This window comes from Cheilinus undulatus, linkage group 9 (genome assembly GCF_018320785.1).
Source record: "Cheilinus undulatus linkage group 9, ASM1832078v1, whole genome shotgun sequence".
NCBI classification, from domain to species: Eukaryota; Metazoa; Chordata; class Actinopteri; order Labriformes; family Labridae; genus Cheilinus; species Cheilinus undulatus.
The window spans coordinates 25,722,043-25,741,876 of record NC_054873.1 but is presented as its reverse complement, the minus strand read 5'-3'; the positions used below and the strand labels follow the sequence as shown (position 1 = coordinate 25,741,876).

The window sequence follows — 19,834 nt, the reverse complement described above, 5'->3', positions numbered from 1 at the left end:
CAATTTCAGTCCCCTCTCTCCTAGAGTCGTAAAACACATTATCATCAGGAGCAGCAGCAGAAGCAGCAGTGTAATTCATCCGAGGTCGTTAATATTCATCATATCATTTAGTCACAAAGGAAACTCATCTGGCTGAATGTCAGAGATGTAATTAATGAAGTGACCCCAGAGGTCATAGCACCATTCACCAAACGCCTTGCACACACTGCTGTGCACACATACACACACGGTTGCACATCAAAAGCCTCCAGCCAGACAAAACCACCATCGCACCTTCAACCTAGAATATGCAAACACACGCACATACCACAACATTCACAAAATGGCTTCTCTCAGTCAGACCAAAGGGATGAGACCAGAACATGCACCAAAGCAGACTTTATTTAGCTCAGTGGAGGAAGGGAACGAGGAAGAGAAACACACACAGAGGGGAGAACTGGGGAAAGGGAAGAGTATAGAGACACACTAAACCACTGGAGCAGGACATAAGGACAGGTGCACATCACAGGTATCTTTTTGGTCATCACTATGGCAACAATATATCCAGAAAAAGGAAAAGAATAGTTTTACCTACATTAAAGATAACAGAGTCCCTTCACCATAGAGGACCTCAGTATGTACATATTACAGTCACTAAGAGCAAGAGAATACGAGAGAAAATAAATTTGAAATAATCAGTATACAAAAACTGCCTAGTGGTATTTGGAATGCACATTCCTGTACAGAAGAAAGCTCATTGGTATTGTCGTAAACATTGGTTAGTTTAAGAACAAAACTTAAAGGAGTTAGTCAGTCCACATCCTTTGGAAAGTAAGTTGTGATGTCAGAGTTCAGCAAAGCTGTTACAGCTGGACATATTGACAGGAGACATTGCAACACAGAGAGACTAACAACATAGAGTTGAGGGTTTGGTTTGATTTTTTGTCCTCTAAATGGGGGTAATTATTGGGATACTGAAAAACAAACCTGATGGAATTGAGCCCCACATATCCACTTGTTTTCAACAAAATAACAGAGGAGCAGTTTATCAACAGCATCACAGGTATCATTACAGTTTGTAGTCATTAAAGCCTAGTGATAAAGCGATCAGAGCATGCATCTTTCTACAGTATCGTTAGAAACTACAGTACATTAGCAGCAAACTGGACATCCTTAAGGGCTGAAGTTTAACACTATGGTTAAAAAAAAGGAAAAAATAAACTGCAACATTTCTTAAGAGAAGTAAAACTCTTTAACCGCTATATTACAGACTGCCATGGCTCTAGTTTGGGGTTTTGGTTACAGTCTCCAGTGTGCTTATGAGAGGCAGAAAACAGTAGCTTAGATATAGGGACTCCTTCCTTCTTTAAAAACAGCAATACATCATCAAGTAAACAGTAGCGCTTATTTTTGTAGGTCATATGGTTAAAGTATTATCACGTCTTTGGATTTTTGTCTTAAAGCATTAATTATTGTTTAGCTATTATTGTTATATTATCATTATTACAGTAAGAATAAGGACTGGTTGTAAATTAACACATGAAGAAAGGTAGAGACAAAATGAAGGAAGCAGGTAGGCAAGAAGAAGGAGGAAAAATAAATTAAGTGTACAAAAATAACATCAATAACATCCAAAGTTTTTCTCCGCTTTGCGCAGTAGCTCCCTATCTTTAAGTGGAAAAGTGAGCTATGTCTCAATCATCCAATGAAGTCTTGAGTCAACCATACAAAAGCTAAATACTGTACATTTACCCCTCACACTATTAAACACTTTAGTTTCAATAAGGTTTTTGTAACAATCTATTACTCAGAGGTGAAAAGCTCAGATCTTTGAAATACAGAGATGTTTTTGTAGATATTTTGTAATACTTAGACCAAAGTTAAACCTCAACTCCTCTGTTTTAAAAACAGAAAAGTTTGGTATTAAGATCACATTAGAAGTGGAGCCATGTTGAGCTGTTGACCTGAGCATAGAAAGCTTTACATTAATCACATAACATTGGTCAGCCATTGGTATATTCAAATAGAACAGAAAGGCAGTAAGTTAACTTGCCTGAACATATCAAAGCTGTCATAATCTTTTCATTATCATGACACTATTATATCGAAGCAAGACAGTTCATCTCAATCCGTAAGATTTATATCAAGAAACTATTACTAAACACACACAATGTAAATTTGAGTTTGGTTAAAGTTTTCATAAACAGTATAATGGTTGAGTGCTATAAAAAATAGTTTGCCAATTTCATGACAAACTGGCCTTTTTCGTTCTGTGCTATTTGGGCTGTTATCCACTAAAGAAACATAGAAGGTGTACATGTACAACAGAAGACTCATCATTGGTTTGTGGAGGGTGAAGCTGCATTCCAGCACCATGTCAGTCTCTTGGTACTAGGCTTACATATGCCAGCAGCACTTGTCCCCCATTCACCATACAGACGTCAGCTCTGCAGTTTGTTATTGAAAACAAACATGTTAAAACTAAATCCTCAGACATGTAAAATTTTGGTTACGAGCTTTGGAATCTGAGTCAGTCTTTACAAAAGCTCTATGCGAATACCTCCATCTATTTCAAGGATATTTTTCAGTCTTTTTTTCTTGTTTCACCGTTAACAGCTTTGTTTTTCTTCAAGTTTATCTTTTGGAGCTCTCTATTTACACTAAATCTCTTTGACAATTTCTTTTCCAGCCTCTGACAGACTGGTACTACATGCTACACAGCTAGTCATCTAGCACTGTCTGTTGGAGGGCCCACTGTGAGTCTGTCATGCAGACTGAGAGGTAGACTGCAGGTCTAGCAGGGCAGTGAGGTCACATACTTGGAGAATGCTCTTTGGCCTCTGTGGCATCTGGTTGGTTTAACAAGGTGGTGTTTGGTTGTAGTAAGGTGTGTGACAGGTTAGAGGGGCAAGGAAGTACAGACCACGAAAGAGTTTTGGAAGAATATGAAAAGAGAAAAGCTGTTGTAGAGAGGACTTGGTTTGGGCTCTCTCCCACTTGGGAGTTGAGAGTTTCTCTTTGGGCCAAGGGGGGTCTGCATCTTTGGGGTGTTCAGGTAACAGGTTTGGCAGCAAGGTGGGCAGGGAACTTGTAGAGGTTGATGACAGGAGCAGGAGGGGTTTCAAGAAGGGTGTGAAAGAAGGAAACAAAGGGACTGTAGTCTGCCTCACTAAGCTCTGTCTCTCTCCCCTGCCCCTGCGGACAGCTCGGCCTGCTCTCTCTCTGCAGCATCAGAACTCAGGCTCCTGGCTCTCTTCTCCTTGGCTCTGGCATTCTGGAACCACACCTGCAAAGGTTGATATTTTATAAAAAAGGTCATTATCTGTTATTAAAAAACAATTTTATTTTAATGAAATAACTGTTTTTCAATCTGAAATATTTTGTGTAAATGTTTAGATCATTTACCTGCACCACACGGTGAGGTAGTCCCAACTCCTGGCCAAGTGCTTCACACTCATGTCGGTTGGGGTTACGGTGGCTTCTGTAGAAGTCTCTGAGCTGGAGAATCTGGTAGTGGCTCATCTGTGTCCTTTGGCGTTGCTGTTGCTGGTTCTGCTGCTGCAGAGTTTGTGTGTCATCCCACTCTGCACCTGGACCCCCAGATCCCTCAGGACTTAGAGAACCTTGGTCTGCCAAACTGGAACCCTCCTCACATTGGTACTCTTCTTCATCTTCCTCATAGTCATCCTCCTCCTCCGGGTTGTTTAAATCAGTGTTTGAGGACATGGAGTTCATGGGTGGCCTAACAATTAATTCCTTGTTGCTGATGGCAAAGCCATGCTTTGGATTGGAGACAGATGGGCCAGGCCTATCCACGATAGATGACATAGCCATCCCGATCTGCCCACTGGATCCATTATTCATTGATAAGTTATAACCTGCTCTTTCAGCCTCAGCCCAGTGCCGTGACCTCATATGCGCATCCAGAGCACTCTTCACCTTAAACAGGGCCCTGCAAAATGGGCAGCGCAAGTGGTTGAAACCCAAGCTGAAATTGGATCCTGGCCCCACGGAACGAAATTGTCCTTTTCTCTCTCTGGCACGTGTATTCTGAAACCACACCTGTCAATGAAAGACCACCATGTTTTAAAACGACAGAAAGCATTAATGTCTTTTGAGTTATTTGTATTGGTATCTTTAAGAAACATTTAAAATATCTAAACACCACGGACATTCATACTATACCTGAACCACGCGCCGTGTGAGGCCTACATCACGTGCAATACTTTCCAGGACACCTCTGGTGGGGTTGGAGTCCATGCTGTAACGCTGATACAACACTTCCAGCTGCTCTGGGGTGATGGTGGTTCTCTGGCGCTTATCCCTTCGATGTTCCTCCTCAACTTCTCTACCACTCCTCTGGCTTTCAAAACTGCTCTCTGACAAAATTTTTGAGTTCTGTTTTATGTTTGTCAGGGAACTTTGAGAGAGGCTGGTCAGGGCGGTACTTGAGTGATCAGAGAATGTGTTCTTAATTTGTATGCTGTTCAAGTGTGACATCATAGGATGTGTTGGGTTAGGGTGCATTTGGGGTATAGCTCCTGAAAGCATTTGGCTGGCCATCAGGGTATGGTTTGGGTGGAGCATCATATAAGGCATAGATCTATCTGCAAATCCAGAGTGGAGAAATTGGACCTGGGACTGAGCAGCCAGCAAGTGCCTTGTCTGATGCTCCTGCCACAACTGGAATGATGGCAATGACATTGGGCAAAGACTGCACTGGAATTGAGCTTGTGTTTGGGGTTGAAGCTGTTTTTTTGGTTGAACGTCACTGGATAGGCTGGAGCTGGAATCTGACATCTGTAGGTGGCTCTTTTCAGGCTCCTGAGGAGCAGGGAGGCTTGGTGCTGGATCAGAAGTTTGATCAGAAAGGGGGCTGTGTAATGGCGCCTGGCTGGAATGAGCTGCAAGGCTGGTGGGTTCCATTTTTTGTGAGGAGGAAGAGCAAGCAGCAGGTCGTTCTGCAGTATTTTCAGGCTGCAGGTTGGGTTCAGATTTTGGAGAGGACCCCGTTTTTAAAGCCAGAGCAATGTCCTTTTTCTGAATATCTACATCTGAATTTTTGCTTTGAGTTTGGCCAAGAGTTGTATTCTTGTTCTCCAGAGAGGGGACTGTTTTATCTTCTTGTTTTCTAGTAACAGGTGTTGGTTCACCCTTGTCTGTTGGATGCTCACTCTCTGGGCAGGGGGAGGAAGAATCAACGAAAGGTGAATCAGGGTGGGTGTAGTACTCATATGTGAGATCCATGGAGTTTTCATTGTGCGATTCACTTTGTTGCCCCTCCCCACAGCTGTTACCATCGTTGTCATCATCCTCATTATTGTTGCAGCCATTTTTATGTCTGTAAGTGCTGTCACAATGATTCTTCCCTTCTAGTCCATCATCAGTCACCCGATCTTGATTTTTGCGAGCTCTCTGTCTAGCATTTTGGAACCACACAACGATGACTCTGTTAGGAAGAGAAAGCAGAGCAGATAACCTGTCATATTCTTCCTCTCTAGGGTAAGGTGTGGCCTCAAACACCCCCTGCAGGGTCTCTAGCTGTTGCTCTGTGAAGCGGGTGCGAGAAGAGCGCCTTCCCTTATGGAGCTCTTCTCTCTGGATGTCCGCTGTCTGGGGCTGTGGGGAGTTGTTAGCTGGAAGGCTTGGGGACAGAGAACATGGGGAAAGTGAAAAGGGCTGGGTTTGAGCCATTTCTTTGCTAGACTCCTCCAGGGCAGTGACAGGGGGATTATTAAAATTATAAGGAGAATCCTTGTCTCGTTGGCGCTCTTTAAAAAGGGTGTTGCGGAACCAGTGTTTGATGACTTTATGAGGCAGACCACACAAAGAAGACATCTTGTTGATCTCTTCATCACTGGGAAGGCTGTTAATGTCAAAGTGTTTCCTTAAAACAATCAGCTGCTCCTCAGTGATTCGTGTTCGGGTCCTTTTACCCTGTTCAAGTATTGTTGGACTGACTTGGGGTTGCTGTCCTGTTTGTATAGGGTTTGGTTGGGTTTTTTGACCCAGTAGCACAGGGTTTAGCTGTGGGGGCTGAATTTGCAAAGCTGGGCTGAGCTGAGATTGCTGAGGTACCAAAGTTGGATTAAGCTGTGGCTGTTGACCTAGCAGTGCTGCTTGGTTCAGTTGAGATTGGTAGAGTTTTGCCAACTCTGGATTAACATTTGAGTCTAACCAAGGCTTAGACTGCAGAGCTACTGACTGCATTACAACTGGAGGGAGAAGGGGTAGCTCCATTGGAAAAGGAATGGGTGGTAGGGGGAGTTTAGGCAACGTTAGTGAAGGCATAGGGAGCTGAGGCAATGAAAGGGGAAGCATTGGTAATGGAAGAGGTATGGCCGTAGCCTGGGATGTGGTATGAGCAGTTGCTGTTGCAGATGTGCTTGGGTTGAGTGCCTCTTGATGGAAATCCTGGGTATGAGAAGGTATTGGAGAAGAAGGCAGAGGGGCAGTTGGTGATGGGTCTGTGGCTGGTGTGCATGATTTAGTTATGGGCTCTGAAACTAAGGGTACAGGTGAGGGAGCACGTGTCTTAACTTGGGGCTTCACCGGTTCTCCTGCTGGTTCTGAGTCCGAAGATGAAGCTGGAGTTGCAGCCTGGGGGCAGGTACTTAAATCTTCTGCAGATTTTGGCTGTAGGGGGTACATCTGGTCATACTGCTGCCTGTATTCTCTGGAAAACCTCTCCAATGCATCCGTGGGAAAAAGAGACCTGTGAATGTACTCTTGGTGACTTTTTAAAATCAATGCATCTGAAAAGAACTTGCCACAATGTCTACATTTCTCTCCATGATCACAGCATTCTTTCTCTTTTTTCGGCAATTCCTCATCTTTTTTCTGCCCTTTCTCTTGTGGCAAGTCTTCAATCCCTCTGTTGACTTGTGCTCCATCATTATTATTGTTGCAGCCCTCCATCCTTCCATCCTGTAATCCAATAACCTTGTCTCTTTCCTCGTCTGGCAACACTTCCTTCTCCTTATCAGAGCATGCTTGAGTAGTGGGTATCATATGAGCTGATATCTGTTGCTGGTGTCTGTGTCTACTTTGTATATATTGCAGTGCCAACTCAAAGCCATAACTCTGCAGCAGTGCTCTAAGAGGCTCCCCATTTACAGCAGCATATGGGATTCTAGGAGGAGGACACTGCAGGCTAAGAACATTACATGAAGGATCTGTCTCCTTCTTCTCACTCTCAATTTTAATAGTTACGACAGGCATTTCTTCTTTTTCTTCTTCAAGGCCTGAACTGTTGAGTTGTCTTTCTGTCTGGTTTAAAGAGGATCCACTGCAACCTGCTCCAGCAATGACTTCACAATGCACATGATCCTTAGGTTGACTAAAAGCAGGGTTTGAATTTTGTCTCTGTATTTGTTTCTCAGTTATTTTGGGCTGAGAGTCCCTCTTAGGTTCTGCCTCTGCTTGAACATTTTGGATGGAATCGTCAGTTATCGGCTGACCAAGTTCTTGGTTCTTCACAGCTAACTCTGGGGTAAGCTTCATGTCTCCGGACAAGTAAAAGGGAAGAAGAAGTTGTTGCTGCAGAGTGAGCAAGTTTTCTGGTGCCAAGGGGAAATGTTTGAGAAGATTCTCTGGGCCTAAAGGAAGGTGCTGTATTAACTGGGACTGGAGCAGGGCTGTGTGCTGTTGTAACTGAGCTTGGGCCTGTGCCTGAGCATGAGCTAATTGTTGCTGTTGAAGTAGCATTAGCTGGTTTCTAGATGCTAAAAGCTCTGCCACTCTCTTTTTAGCCTGCGGGTTGTCACCTGTGTTGAGAGTGGTTGCCTGGTTTTCAGTTGGTAATCCAGAGACAACTGACGATGAGCTTGAACAGCCAACTACATCTGGTCTCTTCATTAGGGGCAAATTGCTGGATGTTTTTTCTTCTCTGGTGGTAGCATTCTGAGTAGCAGTTGTAGAGGCTGTCACAGGAGCAGCTATGCTGGATGCTGGGATCTGTGGTGCTGAATTCTGGGCGGCACGAGCTCTGGTCTGATGTAGGACAGAGCGAAGATGTATGTCCAGCGTAGAGCTCTGGCTGTAGCCCACACCACACAATCGACATCGGTATGGTCTGGGATCTGGGCCACGGGGTGCCTCAGAAGCAGCAGCACCTGTGCCAGAGTCCTGAAGGGCTCGTCTAGCCCGATGAAGATGGGACACAGAATTAAAGTGGACCAGAAGGATGGTTTTCTGGGTAAAAGACTCAGAGCATATTGTGCATTTATAGGGTCTTGTTGGATCAAGGTAGCGGTCCATTGTGGGGTTGGAGCTCTTTTTGACAGGAGAGCTGGAGCTCGGTTCTGATATGATCTCCTCATGTTGCCCTTTTTCTAGCTCAGTTAATTCTTCCTCACTCCCTTCAGTTTCACCAGCCACCTTCCTCTCCTTAAATTTAACTACTTCTTTTGTTTCTTCCTTTCCATCTATGTCAGGTGCTTCCTCTTCCTCCTCTTCCTCCTCCTCCTCCTCCTCCTCCTCCTCCATGTCCTCATCTTCAGCCTCTCCTGCTTCCTGACCCACTTGAGGTGATAAACTTAAATCTTGTTGACAGGAACTCTTATTAAGCTCCATGTATTGAGTAGGAGGAGGGGGTAGGAGTGTATTCTGCCCCTGTGTGTTGTCAAGTTGGGAGTGTGTGTTCTGCATATGTCTCTGCAGAGCCTCCTGACTGCGGCATTGTCTCGAACAGACGGGGCATTCTGTCGCCGCCCTCATGGCATGGTACTGCCAGTGCAGCTGGAGCTTCTCCTGAGTGGGGAACGCCAGGCTGCACCTGCTGCAACGAAAACGGTAACCATGGCGATCAGAAAGGGGAGGAGGGTCGCTGGCTGGGGAGCCGGGTGGAGAAGAGGGGGGAATCTGAGTTGGGGACTGAGGAGCCAGTCTGCCATTAGAATGGTGAGTAGTGTTGTCTTCAAGGGGTGGGGTGAGTAGGGCCGTGACATCTTTGGGTGCAGCTACTTCTCCTTCAGAGTTTTCAGCTGAAATACCTGCAGAGATCACAAAATAAGTGATTAGTGAACTAAAAATTACTTCAACATGATTGTATTTATCATATTTAAATGATGATAGGTTCCGTCGTGCATTTTAAACCAACCTTTGTCTTTCTGTGAATCAACAGGGGCAATGGTAGCAGAATTGGAACAATTTTCACTGTTACTCTTGGGGATTTTGTTTGTCTGACTTTCATCCACACACAAAGCTGGTAGTGGTTCTGTCTGCACCAGAGGTGGCAGTTGCTCAATTAATGGTGTGACCTGTAAGACAAAAAGATGGTTTGTAAGGTTTTGTCGTTTTTTTCTTTACCAGTTATCTTCAGGTTTCATTATTTTGTCAGTAAAGCTAAAAGAAATGGTGGCTGTAAACACACCCCTTCAATCCAACATCATGAATAAAACATTTTTAATTGTACTGCATAATAGCAAGCAAACATCAACATGTATAAAAATTGAGTGTCTGCCCACCCTGTCCTAATATCATTAAACATTCAACTGTGAATTTGTGAGTGTATCTTTAAATCTTGCACCTGCCTGCACAGCAGAGTAGACAGCAGGACACATCAATTTTGTTATAAGAGTATATGGCCGAGATATGCAGGTTCTGCCCTTCAGCTCCTATGACACCCTTCAACATGCCCCAAGGGTTTAATAAAACTTTACTGAGCTGAATAATGAATTTATTCAAAATCATTCTTCATATAGAAAACCTCCATCTCCACAGCTTCAAGCACTGAGACCAAGTACTATATCTATGTGAACAGCTAGCTACCCTAAGGAAAGAGCGGACAGCTAAAGATGAGATTTACATGACAAGAGTTTTCTCTGCATAACAGCTTCATAAGAGAAAAAGAGAAGAACAACCACACACACACACACACACTGCAGAGAAAACTGAAGGTCAGGCTTAATCTAGAGAGCGTAATTGGAAAGCAAGGTACATAATGGCCATCATCACCTCAGTCTGAATTAATGAACCTCAATTACTATCAGAGAGAGTGAGGGAGGGGTAAGAAGGAAGGAGGGAGGATGAAGATTGGGAGGGGTAAGGGTTGTAGAATATGAAAAAGAGAGGGAGCAGGGCGAGGGAGTGAGGAAGTATGGGGCAATGAACAAAAAACTGCTTCAGAGAGAGACTGAGTAAGGGAGGGGTAACGCATAAGAAATTTGGAGAGACAGAAAGGGAGGGGCCAGAGCAGAGATGGCTGAATAGGAATGATAGGAGTAGCTTGAGGGAGGGGAAAGGGACAGCAGAGGGAGGAAAGGGTGAAAAGCAGTCAGTCAAGTGGAGGCGAAGAGCGCAAGAGACAAAGGCCACTTAGCATACGGGCCAGGGAGATGGAGGATGGTGATGTGGATAGATGACCAGTCTTTGTTAGTTGAGAGACACAGTAAAAAGCATGGGGGCCCCTTTTTAGCTTGACTGCACTTCTGGTAATAGAGGGCTACTTAAACATGCATTATAGAAAGACTGGCTTTTCCCTCACTCACTCAGTCAAACCCTTTCTCCTCCACTCTAAAAGATACACATACACATACACACAGAATGCTCGGCTGCATCAAAGATGATAGCGGGGAGCTACTTAAACATGCATTAAAAAAAGCGCTGCCTTTCTCTCTGGTGCCTTCTTAATGGAATTGTCTCCCTACATTTCACTCTCCCCCCTTCCCCCATCGCTTTGCCTTCTCATTTTCTTTTGCTTCCTGACAAACGCAAATACAACAAGTACACACTTGCATACACTTACTGTGCTGATGAGCTTGTCTACACAGTCCTGGGCAACACTGTGCACATGTGTTAGATGCTGTTCTAGGTGTTTGTATGGAAGTTTAACCTGGCACAAAGGGCACTGGACAGTCTAAGACAGTAACGAGGGGGAAAAAAAGAAAAAAGTCAAAGTAATGGTTAAAGGGTTAAATTTAGTAGCTGCAAGACAGCAAACACATGCTTGGTTTTGTTGTATTACAAACACTGAACAAAATTTACGTGACTATTAAGATTTTTTCACCTGCTGGTTCTCATTTTGCTGGTGTAGTCTGGGGCGTTTGGTTGACATGGCGATTTCCAGTTCCTCATATCCGGAGGATGAACGCTTGACTGAGGGCAAAGACTCCTTCAGTTCGTTTTCCTCCTCTTTATTTTCTGCTTAAAATAAGATAAAAACATGTCAAGAGATTTTGATTACTGGTCATTCCATCCATCATTGTACTGTTATTGGAGTTAACTGGCACATAGTAAAAATTCAAATAAAAGCTAATCTCAATTTTAGTCCCTTTTACTAGCCTGGTATTGCTGTATGTTTTGACAAAGATTCTGCAAAAACTAAAATATCTTAGGAAGAGAATTTGTCTAGTTTTAAGTCTAAAATATCAGAGCATTCTTATTTCATTCAAAATGTTGCTTACACGGCACATCAAGTATCCTGTTTCCATTAATAACAGGTGAAATATAAGGCCTACATGGCTTTTAATAAGTGAAAAATATCTGCCTGTCAAACAAGCAAAATTGTACTCTTTAAATGAGATGTACTATTCAAATTGGTGTATCTCAATTCACGACACTCAACAAGTAAATATTGCTTGTTTCATAAGTGTAATGAAACATTTTTGACTTGAAATTAGTCTAATCCACTTCCTAAGATTTGATTCTTTGCAGTGTAAAGCCCTCTAGGCACTTGACATTAAGTGTTGTACTAGTTTGGGAACCAAAAATGCAGAGAAAAAGCAGCAACAAACTAAGGCTCGACCTCAACATTTTTCCAAGTAAGACGGACTAATGTCACTATGTGTACTAGCTGTGAGAAAGCTGGCTAGCTGGAGATTCACACATTACAATTTTTACCAGTATCCTTTTATTGTAACACAGCATTCTGATGTAAATTTTAAAAAGTATTACCTTTCATCTACACTGTGAATGGATTCAGTTTGAATTAGGGATGTACAATATTATTGGCCTGATATTGGTATCAGCAGATATTAGCTTAGAAAGGCAAATATCAGAAAAGGCAGATATCAAAATTTCTGCTGATATTTCATCTGATATTTTGGCTGTGAATATCAGCATACTGTATACTGACTGTAAATGTTGTCCATTTATACCAAGAAAATAGTGACGTTTTAGGCCGGACCAACAGACCTATGTAATTTGAGGTATTTTTCTATATTCATCCTCATTCTTTACTCTTTAAAGGTTTTTTAAAGACTCAAGTTTGTTTCTTTGTTTATCCTCAAACCTTAAAGTGTGTTCCAATATGGTGCATCCCTAGTTTGAATATATCAAAGGTCTGTCTTGTGTTGACACCTGCCCCAAATAATAATGGTAGGGTCATTTTATAGACTGAAACACAGGAGGAGCAAGAAGTGTTTAACATCAGGGGCTTAGCCAAAACTTGGGAGGGTCCTGGAGTATGCTTCCCCAGTAAGTTTTTACTCATTGGAGTGTTATTTGTACTATTTTTCAATCTATCTTTAATACAAATTTATATTTGAAATATTAACAAAAGTATACATCTTTGGGCCAACATGATGCAGTTCCATCTTAAACAAGCATCCGTTACAGCCAACATCATTTATTTTAAATGCAGTTCTCAAAATGAGCCCATCATTCTAAAACCATAATACACTGTATTAAAGATCAATAATTTTCACTTCTTCTGCCTGAAAAAGGGGAAAAACTGTTGGATATTACTTTTTTAAAAATGTACATAACATGGAAAGGGTGTGAATTCAGTGAAAAGTTTACACATGGCACTACATTTGTTTTTAAAATGAACATAAAAAGCAAACTGTGGGGTTTTGGATTTAGAGATATTTTCAATAAAAACAGAAAACTTTATCAAATTTGATGTTCACCTATTTTTGATACTGTAATATAAGCTCTTAAAAAAGTTTGATTTTATACCATGTGCCTTCATGAATTAAATTCCACATCTATTTGGATACTATAAATGATTTCTTCTTGCAATTATTAATCATAACACTAAGCAGAAAAAAATACTTTACACCAGCCTAAAAGATTGGGGCTTTTGAGAAAACATTAAGGGTTTCAGCACTGTAAGCCACCCCCTTGCTCCGCCTATGGACAAAAATAAATAAAAGCCTGTGCTTTTAATTGAAGTTTTACCATGTCTACTAAAATGTTATTGTAATCAACATAAAAGCAGTCATACCTGTTTTCTTGGAAATCAAGATACTTTTGTCTTTGGTTGTGTCCAAATGACCAGTAGTGATCTCTCTGGAAGTTTCCATATCCTCACTGAGCTCTCCTGAGACAAGACAAACAACTGTTAGACAAACATCGACCTGCATACAATATTTTCTCACAAACTCTTAGGCTAATTGCAGTTTATATTATTCTCTAGACAGCATCTTTCAAAAAGACGCATGTCTTAGGGCCACACTTCGTTCTTCTTGTGTGCATCCATACACTATTGATTAATCATTGATTCTCCATTAGATTCTCCTCAGAGGTGGAGTAGACGTAATATGAACTCACAGCGCATCAGTTCACCTCAATAAGTCTTAATCAGCACAGAGACAAATTACTGGATGCACTGAATCCACGACTCAAGTGATGAACCACTCATTTTAGACGTTGTGCTAGCACTCTAGACTTGTCAATTACGTGTTTCATCTTTAACTGACTGCAGGCGTACCAGCCTCCCGCTCTCCCATTCTTGTCCAGGACTTTCGTATTGGTTCATTGATTAGCAGGTGCTAGTTAGCTGTTGTCAGGGGTTATTGGGGATATAACAAGGATGTGTATTGACAAATCAATTTACTTGATCAATACCTCAGCAACAACCATTACTCATTCTCTCACTTTTTTTTTATCTCAATCCCCTGTCTGCTCACTGATGCAGCCCACACATGAAATTAAATACACCCACACAGCTCGCATTCTCACCTTGGTCACCATCAGGGTTTTTCCTAATGGTGAAAATGGCTGCCAGCTCCTCACCACCCATAGGCTGCAGCTGTAGTAGCCCTTCCCTTTGTTGATGGGTTGGGGTTTGACTATGTTTCAGGACTTGGAGTTTAGAAGAGGATGAGTGGTTGCATAGGAGACAATGGAACAGCCACGAACCACCATCAACCTCCCCATCATACTGCTGCAGGAACTGAGAATAAAAGAGAAAGGAGAAAATTTCACAGATTTTCATTTAGATATAAGCACGATTATCATATTCTTTGATACAGATATTAACTTTGAATAGGGCTGTCAAGAGATTAAAATTTTAATCGCAATTAATCTCAGAATTCCATTTACTGCATCCTTTTTAAGCACATTTTAAAATTACACTACTTTGCATTCAAAAGTGACTTCCTGTTTGGATACAGATCTGCTTTTATAGGCAGATCAGAGATTATAACATGAATTTAACCAGAGAGAAAGGAACTTGGTAGTGAAAAGGTAACAGTGAAAAGGTAAATGTTTGATATCAAGAGGTACAAATGACTTGGCTTGTCCACTGAGCTGTCTGTGACTTTTTAAAGTGACGGGACATTAAGGAGCAGTGGTGGACTTATTCTACATCACTTTGGCTGCAGGGAGACGCTGCAATGGCTTTACCAAAGTGTGCTGAAAGGGACATTAAAGAATGCAATAAATTATATATAAATTATTATTTTTTTGTTGTTGTTGTTGGGTTTTTTTGTTTTAAACAGCTCTGATTGTGGACCTTAATTAATCACTATTAATGCAATTAATCTTGACAGCCCTTATTTTTAATCTAAAAGTTACTGGTTAAGGCCAAGGAGAAACAGATGGAGCACTGACTCTGTAAACCCGGACGCTGGCCTTGTGGTGTGAGCTGAGGGAATGTCCTCGTAGCTTCTCCAAACTGCTTGTCACATAGTCACATAGGTTGCACCTCAGCTGCACAGGGTTGCCCTTAGCAATAAGAGCAGCCCCCTCCTGACCCCTGTCTCCACCCTCCTGAAGGTGAGCAGCAAGCTGGTAGCGGGTGCGGTGTCTGTCAGTCTGGCAGTGTAAGGAGAAGTTAGCCCTCAGCGGGGTGGTGTAGCCGCACAGCCTGCAGTGACAGCCACCTGCAACCAGGGAGCACCACTCAGACTGTGGTAGAGAGCGTGTGGTGTTCAGGTGCTGCTCAACGGACTCTAAGCTGTCAGATGAAAAGCAGGAGCAGACAAGGCATTGAAACACGCCCTGGGAGAGTGGTCCAGTGGGGGAGAGAGATGGGGCTGGTGGTGGAGAGGGAGATGGGGAGGGGGAGGGAGTCAGTGTAGACCCAAGGGTGACTGGCTGTTCTGCAACCTGCTGACTGGTCAGTCGCATATTCAAGGAGAGTTCAGCTCCTAAAACAGAGGGAAACCCTGTAAGAATGACACAATTTTCAAACTTTTACTTTGGACAGCATCGAGAGATAAAACGCATGACTCACCTGTGTTCTGTAGGTGTTTAAGTTGTGGGGCAAGGCTTCTACAGTGAGACAGATAGTAACCTCTCTGTAGCCGCAGCATGTTGTGTGTGTGTTTCTCGCTGGTGGTGTGTATGCGCAGGTTGCGGGCAATGCTGGTCTCATAGTCGCACACATCACACCGCCACCGCTTACCATGAGAGTGAGAGTGTGCAGGTGGTGTGAGCTTAGCAGGCTGGACTGTAGGCGTAGGAATAGAGAGTGGGAGCTTGTAAGCAGGCTCTTCTACTGTGTGACCATTAGAGGAGCTGCTGTTGTTGGCAATTTGAGAAGTGGGCAGGTGACTGTTTGAGTGTCCCCCGTTTTGAACGTTATTCAGGTGTTTATCTGACTGCATGTGAATGCTGAGGTTGCCTTTTGATGAGGTAGCATAGTCACACACCTCACAGCGGTAGGGTTTGTAGCCACAGGCGTAGGTTTCACCACGGGCCAGGCGAGGATGGGGTTTCCCCGAACTACAATATCCACATACGTCTCGTGTTGCTCCTCCGCACACACACTTTCCCCCTGGAGTGCTGCACACACACTGGCCTCCTGTTTCTGGGTGTTTCTCCTTCATATGGACTTGCAGTGTATGCTGCGACTTGTAGTGCCAGTTACACTTGGGGCATTTCAGCGTCTTGCAGGAATTGCGTGAGTGCATTATGGTCATGTGACTAGTCAGTGAATTAGTAGAGAGGTCTTGGTTGAGGTTTTTGTGGACAGCATCTTTCTCTCCCTCTTTGTCCCTCTCATCATCCACCTCTGTGTCTAGCTGGCTGTCATTTGGTTCTGGAGCTTTGGCACCATCTCCATTGGAAATGGAAGAGTGAGAAACCCCTGCCGGCCCATCATCCTCAGCAGGTGTACTAGCAGGCTCCATACCTGCCAGTGGAAAAGCCAGAGTAGACTGCTGGGATTTAAAGCTCTGAGGAAACCCAGAAATCCAGCCCTGATCTCCCTTAATGTCTTTTACCTCTGTCTCGCTCAGCAGGGCAGAAGAGGAATATGGACAAGTGAAGTGCTTTGGAGAGGTGGAAAGAAAAGGGGAGGGCTTTGGAGAGGCGGCTGTTTTGCTGTCGAGTGTGCCACTGGCCTTTGCAGTGCTGGAAGAAGAGCTGTGCTGGCTCTGTTGAGGTAATAATAAAGAACATTTGGATTTGGTTTGGCTTTGGTTTGAGATGGCCTCCTCCTCTTCCTTTTCCTCCTCTCCGTTCAGGGCTGCTGGAAGGCCCACTGTAACAGACGCCTCTCCCACACCTACATGCATCTCCCCTTCTTCCTTCCTTTGCCCTGACAGATATCCCTCCTCGAAGTCTTCCTTCATCCCCTGCTTTTGACACACTCCATTCTCCTGTGAATCTCTGCCTCCTTCTTTTTGCTCCCCTTCCTGGGTCTCTTCTCTAGCCTGTGACCCCCCTGCGCCCTCCTCCTCCTGCTGCTGAAGCAGGGTTGGGGGCTCTTTGGCAGGGGCCGTGGCTGAGGTATGAGAGGATGACCCCTGCTCAGGACTGACCGCCAGGGTCAGGAGAGGAAGAGATAAAGCCTGGGGACTGAGGTCAGCATCTCTCTCCTCTCCTCCCCCTCCATCCCCTCCTCCTCCCTCACTGCTGTCCATTCCAGAGGCTACAGCTGCCACGCATCGCTACCCCACCTGTGCATTTCAGATACAGAGGAAGAGGAGAAGGCAGACAGACACAGGAGGGAGCAAAAGAGAAAAAGAGAAGAAAATGAAACACGAGTCATGTAAATAATATTGCATAACAGTGGAGGCCATTGATTACAGTCCCTGGATAGCATCTGTTCAATACTGCTTTCACAATGCGCAATACAGAGGCTGGTTACTCAGGGGTTAGCGTTAGCTCTTAATGGGAAAATCAATAGCATGAGTGCTAAACTAGGTAGAGGAATGCGGGTAAAGGCTACGCAGGAGGTCTGTAATATTCCTCAGGGGATAGGATTAAATAAAGAACTGAACGCTTGTGAGCTAAAGGGCTTCCACTAAATTGCCACACTTAGATAAAAGCGGATAAAAGAACAATTTTTAAAGCCAGTGTATCCGTTTCTACATCTTCAGCTGTTCATTAGTGCAGAGATGTGAGGAAAGGGGATCTCTGTTCATCAGGAGCCATCTAACAACTCATAATGCAAACACAGGGGAGGGACACAATAAAATGCTGTTGTTTCATCTTATTTAGACTGAAAAAACAACTGAGCTGAGATTTCAGGTGGGTGTGATTTGAATGTGTGGTTAATTTTTTTTAAACATTTGTTTGTGGTGTTGTGTTGCAGTGTTTACTGTTTAGACCTTTCAGTATTGTATAAGATGTTGTTTTCACTCATTTTACGTTTTATACAACAAAGAAACATACTCAAAGCATAAACAACAATTCAGGAATAAGCAATAAAATAAGTGAAGTAGTTTTCTTCTGAAATCATAATGCAAGCATGGTCAGTAATCCTGCAGTGAAAAAGAAGAAATTAAAATAAAGAAAAAGTGTATTTTTCACAATTGTATTTTATGGCAAAATAGATCATTTAAACTAGATTTAAACAAAGGTCAATGACATTTTAAGAAACATGAATAATAGCCATAAATATTCAAGGTAATCAGTAAATATCAGATATATGAAATAATGAGATTTAAAATTATTCTGAATCATCAGCACAATCCTGCATCAGCACAAAGGCTTTCTTTAAAAAATGGAGCCCTTCCTCTTCTGTTTCTGACTGACAGATGGATGCCTGATGAGACAGATACATCTCTCTTACTCTGTGTGTCCCACAATCTCATTACTGACCTTTTTTAATCAAGGAAAGACCTTAATGTACCCTTTCACCTTCTCCTTCAACTAACCAACCCCCCTCCTCCTCCTCCTCCTTAAACACTCTCTCTCTCCTGCAGCCACCCCCCTCTCTGCACCTTAAAGATATATGGCTCATATCGGCACTCTGATAGTGCTTTAATGTACTGTGTTTATGTCACAGGCCACAGACCCTTGCCCACTGCAGCTGTCCACTGTCCCGCCGGGTAGCACTGAAGGACTGAGCCTGCCTGCCTGCCAGCAGCTGAGAACAGTCTCTAATCTGATAAAGATTTTCATTTACACTGCAATCAATATCCCAGGTCTATCGGCAATGTAACTATTTATACAAACATTCCTGGCGCTCTATCGATCACAAGTGCGGGAAACCATCATTTAACAACGTGTGTGTGTACATTTTTGTGTGTTAATTCGTGTACATCCTGTTGTGCAATGCAAACTGAATCCGATGTCTGTGAAACACAGTGAACACCTGAAACTAGACATCCTTATTAACACTTAAGACTGTAGTTATCCCAATAAATCAGCGTTATCAAGAGTACAATAGATTTTATATGTAAAATTATACCCAACAAAAAGTGTAAGCATTTATATCTTAGGTCTGTGTGTGTGTGTGTCTGCGTCTCTGTGGGTGTGTGTTTATGTGTGTTAAGAATAGATAGAATTGGGAGAAGGGGCAGTAAAGGGGGGGAGAGACAGAGACAGAAGTGCTGTGTGCCTTTACATAAGGAAAATACATCTTACTTTCATTTTAGGGTCTGGACCAACTGACTTGGACATGGACTAATATCTTTTTCAACGCACGAGGGCTAAAATGGACTACAAACAGCTGACACCAGTCTGAAGGTAAAAACACTCAGCTGTGTTTCGCTTTATTCTGGGGATGTTTTAGATTACCGGACAAGCAGCGACTAGAAGTTACTCCCTGTCTCTGTGTTGTCAAGCCACTGACCAACATTCAGTCTGCACTCCACTTCAGCCTTTGTTTACAGTGGACCGCACCGTACCACACTCCGACCCAGCTAAACCAACAGCGATCGCGTTCACTATCCAGTAACAGGTGATTTAACGCACAAGCAGATCAACAAAAGCTCGTTTTTTAGCGAATTGAAAGCTGCACTGACCAAACACCCCTTCCTCCCCGTCGCCGGGTTGCTTCCACCCAGGTCCCTTTAATATCGTAAACAAATGCCAGACTTACATTTCTGCAGCGGCTCTGGTACAAAGCTCCGTACGCTGAATGTGTAGTAGTCCAGAAAACAATCGTATAGAGAGCCCACTCATTCCTTATGAATGATCCTCTGCGTTTTACGGAGCCAGGAGGAAAAAAAGGGGAGAGGGAGAGAGAGCAGCGGGGTCCAAGTTGTTAGCAAACAACAGAGTAATTAAAGCTACATATAGGCTGTAGTAAACAGAAGATGGGGGACGGAGGGGTTTGTGCGAGCTCCAGAGGTAGAATGAGTTCTGATCACTGTGGGGGGAAAAACACTTGGCTCTTTATTCCTGCTAATTAGTTTCCTTCAAAAAATGGCTGAGATTACGCCTAGTGCGCATGTGCGTAATTGCGCAGACACCGCTAATTAGCCCGTTTGGATCAATAGGATTCCGCGAG

General features: G+C 43.3%; 1 protein-coding gene across 1 annotated transcript; it reads right to left on the bottom strand.

Moving 5' to 3' along the window:
• Positions 1 to 411: 411 nt before the first annotated feature.
• On the bottom strand, positions 412 to 16,378 carry LOC121514539 (zinc finger homeobox protein 3-like). Its single transcript, XM_041794687.1, has 11 exons — positions 15,383 to 16,378; positions 14,758 to 15,296; positions 13,885 to 14,098; positions 13,148 to 13,243; positions 10,988 to 11,124; positions 10,727 to 10,837; positions 9,080 to 9,239; positions 8,452 to 8,972; positions 4,165 to 8,409; positions 3,385 to 4,041; positions 412 to 3,265 (listed from the first exon to the last, which is right to left on the bottom strand). The coding sequence occupies exons 1-11, from the start codon at positions 16,278 to 16,280 to the stop codon at positions 3,149 to 3,151; spliced, it is 7,695 nt and encodes a 2,564-aa protein (XP_041650621.1). The 5' UTR covers positions 16,281 to 16,378; the 3' UTR covers positions 412 to 3,148.
• Between the last annotated feature and the right edge of the window lie 3,456 nt (positions 16,379 to 19,834).